Below are 13,980 nucleotides of genomic sequence, written 5' to 3'. Positions count from 1 at the left end.
TGAAGAGGATCCTAATGAAATCTGCTCCGAAATAGGACGGCTGTAAGATACATTAACGGGTCTTTTTTTCCCCTCCTTCACCAGAGATCTGAATGCCCTTCAGTACGATCCCACCAAGGAGGACCACGCAGCGTTTGAAACCAAAGCAACGGAAGAGAAAAAAGAAAGGTGATTTGTCAAAAGCATAAACACATACAGTATCTTTCTTTGTCGCTCCATTGGGAGACCCAGACAATTGGGTGTATAGCTTCTGCCTCCGGAGGCCACACAAAGTATTACACTTAAAAGTGTAAAGCCCCTCCCCTTCTGCCTATACACCCCCCCGTGCATCACGGGCTCCTCAGTTTTTATGCTTTGTGCGAAGGAGGCTGACATCCACGCATAGCTCCACATCTTAGTCAGCAGCAGCTGCTGACTATGTCGGATGGAAGAAAAGAGGGCCCATATAGGGCCCCCAGCATGCTCCCTTCTCACCCCACTCTGGTCGGCGGTGCTGTTAAGGTTGAGGTACCCATTGCGGGTACATAGGCAGGAGCCACATGCTGTTTTCCTTCCCCATCCCTTAATGGGCTCTGGGTGAAGTGGGATCCTAATCGGTCTCCAGGCACTGAGGCCGTGCTCCCTCCGCAGCCCCTGGGGAATCTGCTGGACAGGAGCCGAGTATCGTCAGGGACAAGGCCCTGCTACTGTGAGGTACTCTGTGTCCCCGTGGGGACCGCGCATGGAGCGCTGGTGCCATATACACTGCAGCACTGCTGGGTGTGTTAGTGCGCCGGGGACTACCGCGCCGGCCGCGCTTATATGCCGGCCGTGCTTATAACTTTAGTCCCCGGCTTTTGCGGCCTAGTAGCGCATATTCCCGCCCCCAGGCCTGTCAGTCAGGGGAAGGGCGGGACGCTGCACAGAACGTCAGCGCTGAGGGCTGGAGCATACTCTGTATCCTCCTTCCCCCTCATTCAGCTCAGTGGGGCTCCAGATTCCCGCACTTTCTAGGGCACGCCCACGGCCCCCTCCTCCCCACAGAACGCCGGCAGCCATTCCTGTCAGCTCTTCTGACGCTGGAGAGGAGAGAAAGCTCTGGGAGGCCCAGGCAGGGAAGCTGGTGATCACACAACCGCTTTGAGCGGTCGGTAAGCAGCACCTAAGGTGCTGGCCCCACTGAGTGCCGGAGTGTACATATATATATATATATGCTTATATGCTATACATCTACACTGTACGGTCGCACTGTTGATTTTTGGCTATATACCCTCCTGGATTGTACTCAGAGGAGACAACAGCATGTCGTCCGCAAAAAGCAAGGGTGCCAAAGCACAGGCTTACTTTGCAACCTGTACCTCATGTGCGGCTATATTACCGGCAGGTTCCACTGACCCTCATTGTGTGCAATGCTCGGCCCCTGTGGCACTTACTCAGCCGGAGCCTCTGCTACTGGTGGCCCAGGTGGAACCACCTGCTACCACTGTCCAGGTGACAGGGACGGAGTTTGCAGTATTTGCTGACAAACTGTCTGAGACTATGGATAAATGGTCTGCTAGGATACTAGAAGCCTTACAGTCCAGACCGGTAACTCAGGCCCCGGGCACTGTTCAATCATTGACCCCAGGCCCCCCTCATTTGGAGCTGCAGAGTGCTCCTGGGGTGAACCATGGGTCCCAGGGTGAGGTCTCTGACATGGACCGCAGTCCCAGGCCGCCTAAGCGGGCTCGCTGGGAAATTCCCTCGACTTCATCACATTGTTCAGGGTCTCAGCAAGAGGACTCTCTGGATGATGATGCGGAGGTAGCAGATCAGGATTCTGACCCTGAGACCGCGCTCAACCTGGATACACCTGATGGTGACGCCATAGTGAATGACCTTATAGCAACCATCAATCAGGTGTTGGATATTTCTCCACCAGCTCCTACAATTGAGGAGTCAGCTTCTCAGCAGGAGAAATTCCGTTTCAGGTCTCCCAAGCGTCCATTGAGTATGTTTCTGGATCACTCTGACTTCAGAGAGGCAGTCCAGAAACACCGAGCTTGTCCAGATAAGCGTTTTTCCAAGCGCCTTAAGGATACACGTTATCCCTTCCCCCCTGACGTTGTCAAGGGCTGGGCTCAGTGTCCTAAGGTGGATCCTCCTGTCTCCAGACTGGCGGCTAGATCCATAGTTGCAGTGGAAGATGGGGCTTCACTCAAAGATGCCACTGACAGACAGATGGAACTATGGTTGAAATCCATCTATGAAGCTATCGGCGCGTCTTTTGCTCCAGCATTCGCAGCCGTATGGGCACTCCAAGCTATCTCAGCTTGTCACGCGCAGATTAATGCAGTCACCGTACATCTGCTCCGCAAGTGGTGTCCTTAACCTCTCAGGCGTCGGCGTTTGCGTCCTACGCCATTAATGCTGTCCTGGACTCTACGAGCCGTACGGCGGTAGCATCCGCCAATTCGGTGGCAGTCCGCAGGGCCATGTGGTTACGTGAATGGAAGGCAGACTCCGCTTCCAAAAAGTTCTTAACCGGTTTGCCATTTTCTGGCGACCGCCTGTTTGGTGAACGATTGGACGAAATCATTAAACAATCCAAGGGAAAGGACTCATCCTTACCCCAGTCCAAACCAAACAGACCTCAACCACGGAAGGTACAATCGAGGTTTCGGTCCTTTCGGCCCGCGGGAAGGTCTCAGTTCTCCTCGTCCAAAAGGCCTCAAAAGGATCAGAGGAACTCCGATTCATGGCGGTCTAAGTCACGTCCTAAAAAGACCAAGGCGGCCTCATGACTTTCGGCCTCCTCACACCGCATCCTCGGTCGGTGGCAGGCTTTCCCGCTTTTGCGACACCTGGCTGCCACAGGTAAAACACCGATGGGTGAGAGACATTCTATCCCACGGTTAAAGGATAGAGTTCAGCTCTCGTCCTCCGACTCGATTTTTCAGGACATCTCCGCCCCCCGAGAGAGCCGATGCTCTTCTTCAGGCGGTGTGCACTCTGAAGGCGGAAGGAGTGGTGATCCCTGTTCCTCTTCAGCAACAGGGTCACGGTTTTTACTCCAACTTGTTTGTGGTACCGAAAAAGGACGGATCCTTCCGTCCTGTTCTGGACCTAAAACTGCTCAACAAACACGTAAAAACCAGGCGGTTCCGGATGGAATCGCTCCGCTCCGTCATCGCCTCAATGTCCCAAGGAGACTTCCTGGCATCAATCGACATCAAAGATGCTTATCTCCACGTACCGGTTGCACCAGAGCATCAGCGCTTCCTGCGTTTCGCCATAGGGGACGAACACCTTCAGTTCGTGGCACTGCCTTTCGGCCTGGCGACAGCACCACGGGTCTTCACCAAGGTCATGGCAGCAGTGGTAGCAGTCCTACACTCTCAGGGACACTCGGTGATCCCTTACTTAGACGATCTGCTGGTCAAGGCACCCTCTCAAGTGGCATGCCAACGCAGCCTGGACGTTGCTCTGGAGACTCTCCAGAGTTTCGGGTGGATCATCAATTTTCCAAAGTCAAATCTGACACCGGCCCAATCACTGACATATCTTGGTATGGAGTTTCATACTCTCTCAGCGATAGTGAAGCTTCCGCTGGACAAACAGCGTTCACTACAGACAGGGGTGCAATCTCTCCTTCAAGGCCAGTCACACCCCCTGAGGCGCCTCATGCACTTCCTAGGGAAGATGGTAGCAGCAATGGAGGCAGTTCCTTTTGCGCAGTTTCATCTGCGTCCACTTCAATGGGACATTCTCCGCAAATGGGACAGGAAGTCGACGTCCCTCGACAGGAACGTCTCCCTTTCACGGGCAGCCAAGGCTTCCCTTCAGTGGTGGCTTCTCCCCACTTCTCTGTCGAAGGGGAAATCCTTCCTTCCCCCATCATGGGCTGTGGTCACGACGGACGCGAGCCTTTCAGGGTGGGGAGCGGTCTTTCTCCACCACAGGGCTCAGGGAACCTGGACTCCGACAGAGTCCTCCCTTCAGATCAATGTTCTGGAGATAAGGGCAGTGTATCTTGCCCTAAAGGCGTTCCAGCCGTGGCTGGAAGGCAAGCAGATCCGAATTCAGTCGGACAACTCCACAGCGGTGGCATACATCAACCACCAAGGCGGAACACGCAGTCGGCAAGCCTTCCAGGAAGTCAGGCGGATTCTGCAGTGGGTGGAAGCCACGGCCTCCACCATATCCGCAGTTCACATCCCGGGCGTAGAAAACTGGGAAGCAGACTTTCTCAGTCGCCAGGGCATGGACGCAGGGGAATGGTCCCTTCACCCGGACGTGTTTCAGGAGATCTGTTGCCGCTGGGGGATGCCGGACGTCGACCTAATGGCGTCCCGGCACAACAACAAGGTCCCAACATTCATGGCACGGTCTCAAGATCACATAGCTCTGGCGGCAGACACCTTAGTTCAGGATTGGTCGCAGTTTCAACTCCCTTATGTGTTTCCCCCTCTGGCACTGTTGCCCAGAGTGTTACGCAAGATCAGGTCCGACTGCCGCCGCGCCATCCTCGTCGCGCCAGACTGGCCGAGGAGGTCGTGGTACCCGGATCTGTGGCATCTCACGGTGGGCCAACCGTGGGCACTACCAGACCGACCAGACTTGCTGTCTCAAGGGCCGTTTTTCCATCTGAATTCTGCGGCCCTCAACCTGACTGTGTGGCCATTGAGTCCTGGATCCTAGCGTCTTCAGGGTTATCTCAAGAGGTCATTGCCACTATGAGACAGGCTAGGAAACCAACGTCCGCCAAGATCTATCACAGGACGTGGAGGATATTCCTATCTTGGTGCTCTGATCAGGGTGTTTCTCCCTGGCCATTTGCCTTGCCCACTTTTTTTTCCTTCCTTCAATCCGGATTGGAAAAAGGTTTGTCGCTCGGCTCTCTTAAGGGACAAGTCTCAGCGCTCTCTGTGTTTTTTCAGAAGCGCCTAGCCAGACTTCCACAGGTACGCACGTTCCTGCAGGGGGTTTGTCACATAGTCCCTCCTTACAAGCGGCCGTTAGAACCTTGGGATCTGAACAGGGTGCTGATGGCTCTTCAGAAGCCACCTTTCGAGCCAATGAGGGATATTTCTCTCTCACGCCTTTCGCAGAAAGTGGTCTTCCTAGTAGCAGTCACATCACTTCGGAGAGTGTCGGAGCTAGCGGCGCTGTCATGTAAAGCCCCTTTCTTTATCGTTCCTTCCATGGGAGACCCAAACCATGGGTGTATAGCTACTGCCCCCGGAGGACACACAAAGTTACTACACTCAAAAACGTGTAGCTCCTCCCTCCTAGCATATACACCCCCTGCTAGCCAGATCTAGGCAGTTTCTTGCTTTGTGTCAGGAGGATCACACACACGCATGCATCCTTTTTTGATTTTTCATTTTTTCTAAAGATTTGGAAGAAAAGCGGGTCCACTGGACTCCCGGCATGTCCCTTCACACTCCCCTGGCGGCAGTGCTGTTAAGGTTGACTTCAGGGCAGGAGCCCTTCATGCCGCGCTCCTTCACCATCCCTTAGGGGCTCTGGCTTGAAGTTGGAGCCAACACGGTTCTCACTGCCTTGCAGGAGACCGGCCTCCATCCGCAGCCCTTGTGTAGGACCCTGCTGGACGGAGCACTGACCCCCACCCCACAGGGACCGGGCCCTGCGTCTCAAAGCTAAGTATAGAGACGTTTATTCAGAGGGTCCTTCTGCATTGTGGGGCACTTTTATTGTGGGGGACAGTGATTGCTTGATAATGCTGCTTTTCTACTGTGTTTCCGGCCGGTTCCACGGTTTTTACTGAGAACCGCGCCGACGATGCCTCATTCTCGGCCGCATGCATAACTCTAGGCCCCGGCTTCAGCCGCGGCCTAGTTTCGTTTCGTCCCCCTGCATGTCAGTCATGCAGGGGGACACTGCAGCGCCGCCCGCCGGCCGCTCTGCACAGGGGAGGACGCTCCTTTTTGAGGAGATCATTCCCTCCCCTGTACATCTCCATCGCCCTCCGATTCCCGCTTCTGGGTTAACCCCCGCCCCCCCCCCTCACTCTGGCGCCATTTTCTCAGCGTCTTAGTACACTGGTCGGCGCTGGCTGCTCTGCAGCAGAGGGAGTGAATACTGGCTGGGGGTCCAGGATTGGAATTCGTATGGCACTCATAATAGCGGCCTGATAAGTCACAACCTCTGGTTGTGCACTTTTATACACTCTCAGGGCATTCTGTAGGAGTTAATTCTTTATTATAGAACCTCCTCCTCAGCAGCATGTCTCACTCTAGCAGCAAAGCTCCAAGGCTGTACACTACATGTTCTGCATGTAACCTCATATTGCCTGAACCGGCACACTGTAATGGTTCTTGTGTGGTGGATGGGTATTCTAGATATTCTAGACAGAGCCCCCACCTCTGCAGCATGTCTGAGGCTGCAGGCTGTTTTGTATTATCCACTGCAGATAGTCTCGTACGGCTATACCGAGCTCATAACCACTGTGGCCCCTCAGCATGGGGGCTCATTAATGGTCCCTCCAGCTGCTCCGGTTTCGGTGGCTGACCCCCGTGGGAATCCTATTTCCAGGAGTCGGCTGTCCCGGCATCTGCTGAGCATGCAGCCCCCTTCTCAGGCGTTTTCTGCTTCGCTCAGCAAAGCTCACAAGGGACTCTCCTTCTGGGCTCAGACCCTGTCCTCCTGACAGGGAGATGCAGGGTCCCCTGTCCTCCCCGTCCCGCAGCTCCGATTTCGAGCTGACTCACTGGACGAGGAGGATGTCTCTACCACGGGCACGGACGGATCCGTCCGTACGTGACGCAGCTGCGAATGATTGGATTGCGTCCATTATTCTTGTACTGGACCTCCATCCGCCTGATCAGGGGAGTATTCCCCGCTGACAGAAAGGCATCAGTATACCTTTAACAGGACGAGGAGTGTGTTCCTTAACCACTCCAGTTTTCAGCCCGCTGCGTCCAAGCCCACAGCCTATCCTGCAGACCCCACAGCGGGGTTCTGCTGCCTGTCTCCCCCTCCCATCAGAGGTGGTCAAGGAGTGTACTCATTCGCCAAGGGTAGCCACTCCGGTGTCTAGACTTTCAGCCCGGTTAGTTGTATCAGTGGCTGACGGCACCTCTATATGGATTCTACGGTACATTAATTTTGTACTGGACCTCAATCCACCGGTGTCACCTTATCTAGGTGAACACAACGTGTGTTCCTTAACCACTCCAGTTTTCAGCCCGCTGCGTCCAAGCCCACAGCCTATCCTGCAGACCCCACAGCGGGGTTCTGCTGCCTGTCTCCCCCTCCCATCAGAGGTGGTCAAGGAGTGTACTCATTCGCCAAGGGTAGCCACTCCGGTGTCTAGACTTTCAGCCCGGTTAGTTGTATCAGTGGCTGACGGCACCTCTATATGGATTCTACGGTACATTAATTTTGTACTGGACCTCAATCCACCGGTGTCACCTTATCTAGGTGAACACAACGTGTGTTCCTTAACCACTCCAGTTTTCAGGCCCCTGTGACTAGCCCAGGGTCCGCTCTGACACTCGCTTCCCATGAAGCGTGATTCTGAGGACTGTGTTTCCCCTGTCCACCAATGGTGGTCAAGAAGTGGGCTCATTCACCTCAGGTGGCTCAGCCCGGACCGTTATGTCAGCGGCTGATGGCTCCTCACTTAAGGTTCTGCGGTCCGCCCGGTTGTCCTTTGGGCCAAGTCGGTATAAGGACGGCAGGAGCTTCGTTCTCCTCAGCTTTACAGCAGTGCGGTTTTTTTGTACCTTCTCTGCTTCTCTGGAGGAGATGCATTCTCTCACAGGGACTCTATGCCCAAAACGGTTGCCTGAACTTCCTTACTTCACTCTTTTCATCCTCCGCCAGGTCTGCCATGCTGGACGCCGCACGGCGGTGGTCTGGGCTACCTTCCTTGCTATCCGCAGGCTCCTGTGGCTTCGGAATTGGAAGGCAGATGCCTCTATGGAGGTTTTTTGCTGGGCTCCCCCTTGGTGGGACCAGTTTCCCCGGAACCAACTGGGTGAAATTAAGGAAGCTCTTGGCGGGGAGTGTTCTTCCTTGCCACAAACCTAAACCAGGGAACCTGTCCATGGCAGGAATCAGTTGAGGTTTCGGTGGTTTCCGTTCCTCCATCTGATCGTCCTCTAGCTCGGCCCAGGTTCATAGAACCAAATGGCTCGAAGCTGCGTCTTCAGAAGACCGCAGGAGATGCTGTCACTGACTCAGCTTCCTCCGAGCTATTTAGCCACGCTCCTTGGTCGTGGCAGGCTCTCTCCACTGGGCGACGTAGGGTTCTAACACGTCTCCGTTCAGTGGGGGCGAGATTATATCTCCCTTGGCTACAGGATGGACTTCTGTCCACCCGCCAAACAGATTTTTTCTGTCAACTCCTCCCGGCTACAAGGCCGCCGCCTTCTCACAGGCTGTGGCATTTCTTGTTGGCCAATGGAGTAATTGTACCGGTTCCCGACTGGGAACGGTTCTGAGATTTTTGCTTAAATCTATTCCTAGTCCCCGAAGAGGGCGGTGCCTTCCGACCTGGATCTTTAGCCTTTCAAGCATAGCCAGGTGGGGCGTCTTCACATGGAGTCTCGGTTTTGTTCCGTGTGTTTTCTTCACCGGATCAATCAAGAACCCAAGGAGATTCTCTAGTAGCCATCGGCATCAGAGATGCCTATCGACAGGAGTCAATCGCAGTTTCACACTAGCGTTGACTACGTTTTGACAATCGGAGTGGTCCAATTCGTGGCTCTTCCCTTGGGGTTAGCCAAGGCCCCTCGAGTATTCTCATTGGGGCAGCTGTGATTAGGGTCCTGCCCCCCTAGGGTTTGGCAATGATCTTTTGCCCTGGACGGCCTTCTTGTCGGGGCTTCATCCAGTGCTGACTCTTAGCAGAGTGCTTCGCTCACTCTCGCCACTCTGACCTATTCGGGTGGCAAGTCCACTCTAACTTCGAACCAGAGGTTCTCAGGGCGTCAATGGAAGCGGTTCCTCGCCCAGTGTCTCCTGCGTCCTCTGAGACTGGATGTTTTCCGCTGTACAAGCGAACTCAATCCTCCCACGGGGTGGTGGCTTCGCCACTGACCAGGGGCTCGTTTCAGTGGTGGCTTCGGCCACTCTGTCTCAGGGGCGCTCCTTTCTGGCCCGTCCCGGGTGATCTTCACCAGGATGCTAGCCTATCCGCCTTGGGAGCAGTATATCTCCACCGTGGAGTGCAGGGCGCTTGGACTCTGTCCGAATCAGCCCTCTGGATCAATGTGCTGGAAATCAGAGCTGTATTTCTGGCTCTCTAAGCCTTCACCATCTGTGGGCGGCTAGGCACATTCGAGTCCAGTCGGACAACGTGACAGCGTTTTCCTACATCAGCTTCCAGGGCGGGACACTCAGCCGCTTGGCAATCTTGGCGGCTCAACATTCTTCAGTGGACAAGGTACTCCTAGTCCACCGTATCCGCAGTCCACATCCTAGATGTGAAAACTACGAGGCAGGCTATTTCAGCTGTCCAACCGTGGTCCACAATCCTCAGGTTTTGTGGTAGACACACTGGTTCAGGTTTGATCCCAGTTTTGTCTCTTTTCGAATTTCACCCTCTACCTCTTGTCCAGAGTCCTGCGCAAGATCGGTAAAGGGGGCCGTCGGGTCATTCTTCCAGACTGACCCAAGCAGGCTTGGTACTCTGACCTGCTCCTTCTGTCCGTTGGGTTGCCATGGCATCTTCCGGACCGTTCAGACCTTTTCTCAAGAGGTCCGTTTTTTCCCGTCAGAATTCTGGATTCTCAGATTGACGGCGTAGCTCTTGAGTCCTGGATCTTGGCGACTTCTGATATCTTTCCTGAAGTCATCTCCGCTATGACTCGAGCTCCAAAGTGTCCTTTGACCTTTTTAGCCTTGCCGACCCTCCTGTCCCTTCCACAGTCCGGTCTACAGCTAGGACTATCCCTCATTAAGGGACAGGTCTCGGCTCTGTCAGTATGTGCCAGCGGCGTATCGTCCGGCTGGCTCCGGTGCGCTCCTTTAAGGGCGCATCTCACATCATTCCGCTTTTCCGGCGGCCTATGGAGACCTGGGACCTTGATCCGGTCCTCCCGGTTCCCGGAAACCCCCCTTTGCGCCTCTTGGGGAGGTTTCGTTGTTTCATCTTTCACAGAAAGTACTCTTTCTAGTGGCTATAATTTCCCCCCAGAGAGTTCTGGCTGCACTCTTTCGGAGTCGCCCCCTTTGTTTTTGGTCTTTTGCATCAAGACAAGGTGGTCTTCGTCCGACTCCGGCCTTTTTTCCCTAAGGTGGTTTCTGCTCCACCTTATCCGGGGCAATTTTCCTGCCTTCCTTTTGTCCGGCTCCTGTTCATCGCTTGAGGAAGCGTTGCATATCCTGGATCTGGTGCGGGCGCTCCGGATCTATGTGTCTCGCACCGCCGTTATTAGGCGGTGCACCTCTCTGGTGCTGACTGTTCGTCAGCGTAACGGTCTCTCGGCATCTAAGCCGACCCTGATGTTGGCTTAGGTCGGCCATTTCCGAGACCTACGAGTGTACTCAAGTGCCTTCCCCGCCGGGGATCAGAGCACATTTGGTCAGTCCTGTCGGCGCCTTTTTTTTGGGCTTTCAGGCACCAGGTTACGGCTCAGTAGGTCTGTCAGACTGCAGCTCGAATTAGTCTGCATACTTTTTCGAAGTACTTCCCAAGGCATGCTCATGCCTTGGCAGACGTGGGCTTGGGCAGACGCATTTTTCCGGCGTCTGTCGCCCATTTGTGAAGTTAGGTTGGCCTGCTTCTCAGTTGTCTGTTTATTCCCACCCATGGACTGCTTTGGAACGTCCCATGGTTTGGGTCTCCCATGGAAGGAACGATAAAGAAAAAGAGAATTTTGTTTACTTACCGTAAATTCTTTTTCTTGTAGTTCCGACATGGGAGACCCAGCACCCTCCCTATTGCCTGTTGGCAGGTTTCTTCTTCCGTGTGTCTTCACCGGCTGTTATTGTTGTAGACAGAGGTTCCGGTTCTTCCGGATTTTACTCTCTCTTCTTGTGGGTGGATGTCCTCCTTCAGCTTTTGCACTAAACTGGCTAGATCTGGCTAGCAGGGGGTGTATATGCTAGGAGGGAGGAGCTACACGTTTTTGAGTGTAGTAACTTTGTGTGTCCTCCGGGGGCAGTAGCTATACACCCATGGTTTGGGTCTCCCATGTCGGAACTACAAGAAAAAGAATTTACGGTAAGTAAACAAAATTCTCTTTTTCCTGGTGTTTCACCAGGACAAGGTGGTTCTGCGCCCGGTACCGGAATTTCTCCCTAAGGTGGTATCCCCCTTTCATCTCAATCAGGATATCTCCTTACCCTCTTTTTGTCCTCATCCAGTTCATCAGTGTGAAAAGGATTTGCACTCATTAGATCTGGTGAGAGCACTCAGACTCTACATTTCTCGTACGGCGCCCCTGCGCCGCTCGGATGCACTCTTTGTCCTTGTCGCTGGCCAGCGTAAAGGGTCACAAGCTTCCAAATCAACCCTGGCTCGGTGGATCAAGGAACCAATTCTTGAAGCTTACCGATCTTCTGGGCTTCCGGTTCCCTCAGGGCTGAAAGCCCATTCTACCAGAGCCGTGGGTGCGTCCTGGGCTTTGCGGCACCAGGCTACGGCTCAGCAGGTGTGCCAGGCGGCTACCTGGTCGAGCCTGCACACTTTCACGAAACACTATCAGGTGCATACCTATGCTTCGGCGGATGCCAGCCTAGGTAGGCAAGTCCTTCAGGCGGCGGTTGCCCACCTGTAGGAAAGGGCCGTTTTACGGCTCTATTACGAGGTATTATTTTACCCACCCAGGGACTGCTTTTGGACGTCCCAATTGTCTGGGTCTCCCAATGGAGCGACAAAGAAGAAGGGAATTTTGTTTACTTACCGTAAATTCCTTTTCTTCTAGCTCCAATTGGGAGACCCAGCACCCGCCCCTGTTCCCTTCGGGCTGTTGTTCTTTGTGTACACATGTTGTTCATGTTGAATGGTTTCAGTTCTCCGAAATTCCTTCGGATTGAATTTACTTTAAACCAATTTATAACTTTTCCTCCTTCTTGCTTTTGCACCAAAACTGAGGAGCCCGTGAGGCACGGGGGGTGTATAGGCTGAAGGGGAGGGGCTTTACACTTTTAAGTGTAATACTTTGTGTGGCCTCCGGAGGCAGAAGCTATACACCCAATTGTCTGGGTCTCCCAATTGGAGCTAGAAGAAAAGGAATTTACGGTAAGTAAACAAAATTCCCTTCTTTCTTTTTGCAAAACACAACACAATCTTTTTTTCCAGGATGAGGTTGTTTTTATAAATTTGTGAAACATGGACCGTGCTTGGATCGGAAGACCTGGCCCTACCGGTGGCTCTCCTGACATGAGCTTGTGGGTGCAGGTAGCTCAGGTCAGGAGACGCTGGCGGCAAGACCCAGTTTTTCGATCTGAGCACGTTCTGTGGTTTGTGGATGCGTGAAACGGGGATGATAGAGACTCAGCACAAGTGCAGTTGTCACATATTCATCCACAATCACAGGAACACCTCTTCATAATACTTCTTGTATGACATTTCTCTAAATGACCTCATATTTGATAACAATGAACGTTTGTGATTGGCTACCTGAGCAGGAGTTCTGGGAGATGACTGCGTAAGGGGTCAATAGTTTATTAAGACGTGTAATAATGCTCCAGTATAAGGAGTTTAGTCTTTATACTACAAACTATGTAAAATAAGCACATGGCTGTTTATAGAGCTGTCCTAATGAGGCTGTTGTGCAGAGAAATCTGTGGCTGCAGGAGTAATGTTGTCTTACCCATCACTGTCCCTTCTGCCTACAAGGCCTTCCTTCCTGCCATTAGGCTTGTTAAGGTGTTAGGTTTGTTATATAAATTGCTGCCAGTGATAGTCCTTTCTTCAGCGCTCTATTGGGAGACCCAGACGATTGGGGTATAGCTACTGCCCTCCGGAGGCCACACAAAGCACTACACTAAAAAGTGCAAGGCCCCTCCCCTTCTGGCTATACCCCCCCCGTGGTATCACGGGTTCTCCAGTTTTCAAGCTTTGTGCGAAGGAGGTCAGACATCCACGCATAGCTCCACAGATTTTAGTCAGCAGTAGCTGCTGACTATTTCGGATGGAAGAAAAGAGGGCCCATATAGGGCCCCCAGCATGCTCCCTTCTCACCCGTGGATGGTGTTGTAAGGTTGAGGTACCTATTGCTGGTACAGGGGCTGGAGCCCCACATGCTGTTTTCCTTCCACATCCCCTTGTAGGGCTCTGTGGAAGTGGGATCCTGCCGGCCTCTAAGCTCTGACGCCGGGCTCCATCCACAGACCCAGTTGAACCTGATGGATACGGAGCAGGAGTACAATCAGGGACATGGCCCTGCATCATACAGGTACTCTGTGTCCCCGGCAGGCACAGACACACTCCGGGCTGGCTGGGTGTTGTAGTGCGCCGGGGACCGTAACGTTGGAGTTAGTGTTCCTACAGTTTACTGGGGGACTTTTTGTGTTGTGGGAACGCAGCGCCGACTCCCACTGGACCGCGCTTTTACGGCGGCGGCGTTTATAAATCCAGTCCCCGGCTTTTGCGGCCTAGCTCCGCTTCGTTCCCGCCCCCACCCTGTCAATCAGGGTAGGGGAGAGACGCTGTTTCGCAGCAGCGACGAGGGCTGGAGCCTGATTTACATGCTCCAGCCCTCTCACTAGGCACAGAGGGAAGCAGGCTTCCCGCTCTTAGTCAGGAACGCCCAGGGCCCGCCCCCCCTCCTCTCCCAGGACGCCGGCAGCCATTACATGCAGTCTGGCTGGAGGAAGGACGCAAGGCTCTGGGAGACCTGGACTAGGGGGCTTTTGGAGAACACACACCCGCTCTTAAGCGGGCGGTAAGCGGCTTTTCAGCTGGCCCCTCTAGTGCCTCAGTTTGTATTGGTGTACTGTGTCACCAGATATATATATTTATTTATTTCTTGCACTGTGAGGTCGCTTCCTGGCTAGACCCCAGATCGCTCTGAGGAGGCAGCAACATGTCATCCACAAAAC

General features: G+C 53.7%; 1 protein-coding gene across 1 annotated transcript in view; it reads left to right on the top strand.

The window, feature by feature from the left end:
* NOL8 (nucleolar protein 8) overlaps positions 1-13,980 on the top strand; it is a 135,871-nt gene that overhangs the window by 86,390 nt on the left and 35,501 nt on the right. The window contains exon 12 of the mRNA XM_075321792.1: positions 85-168. Within this exon, the coding sequence (XP_075177907.1) occupies positions 85-168 (84 nt within the window). The remainder of the gene's footprint in view (positions 1-84; positions 169-13,980) is intronic.

Source organism: Anomaloglossus baeobatrachus, chromosome 8, assembly GCF_048569485.1.
Source record: "Anomaloglossus baeobatrachus isolate aAnoBae1 chromosome 8, aAnoBae1.hap1, whole genome shotgun sequence".
Lineage (NCBI taxonomy): Eukaryota > Metazoa > Chordata > Amphibia > Anura > Aromobatidae > Anomaloglossus > Anomaloglossus baeobatrachus.
This window is presented reverse-complemented; position numbering and strand designations above follow the sequence as displayed.